The sequence below is a fragment of the Aptenodytes forsteri genome, unplaced genomic scaffold (assembly GCF_000699145.1).
Source record: "Aptenodytes forsteri isolate BGI_AS27 unplaced genomic scaffold, ASM69914v1 Scaffold123, whole genome shotgun sequence".
Classification (NCBI taxonomy): domain Eukaryota; kingdom Metazoa; phylum Chordata; class Aves; order Sphenisciformes; family Spheniscidae; genus Aptenodytes; species Aptenodytes forsteri.
Genome location: NW_008794408.1, coordinates 4,337,216 through 4,337,757, shown reverse-complemented (window position 1 = coordinate 4,337,757; position 542 = coordinate 4,337,216). Strand labels below are relative to the sequence as shown.

Genomic DNA, 542 nt, shown 5'->3' with positions numbered 1-542 from the left:
TATCTATATAAAATATTTTTTTAATACATATATGCCGCTGCGGCGGGGTTAAATCCGCAGCCGGCGAAAGTTGGAGGGGGGAACCGCGGAGCGCCTCGCCGCAGCGCCGCGCTCCCTGCGCTGCTCCCGGCCGCGGCAGTAACGAGGCTGTCTCCCCTTTGATTTTTATTTTTAGGTGTCCCGGTCCACGGGCTATTTCGAGCTGCAGCTTAACTCGGTGCGGAATGTAAACGGCGAGTTGTTCAATGGGGAATGCTGCGATGGCATGAAAAGCCCCCAGAACCTGGACTGTACCCGGGACGAGTGCGACACTTACGTGAAAGTCTGCCTCAAGGAATATCAGGCCAAGATCACTCCGGTCGGACCCTGCAACTACGGATTCGGATCTACCCCCGTTCTCGGTGGAAATATTTTCTATTTGAACAGCAACAAATACTCCCATCAAGGCAGAACCCCCGAGACGGGCAGGATTGTTATTCCCTTTCAGTTCGCGTGGCCGGTAGGTTGATGGTCGGGCTGTTGTTATCGCCCTTTTTTTTTTT

The 542-nt window shown here is 53.3% G+C and overlaps 1 protein-coding gene across 1 annotated transcript in view; it reads left to right on the top strand.

Moving 5' to 3' along the window:
• Window positions 1–179: 179 nt before the first annotated feature.
• Window positions 180–542, top strand: part of JAG2 (jagged 2) — a 72,824-nt gene continuing 72,461 nt past the window's right edge. Inside the window, exon 1 of the mRNA XM_019474393.1 lies at window positions 180–499. Coding sequence (XP_019329938.1) covers window positions 266–499 — 234 coding nt within the window. The 5' untranslated portion in view covers window positions 180–265. The remainder of the gene's footprint in view (window positions 500–542) is intronic.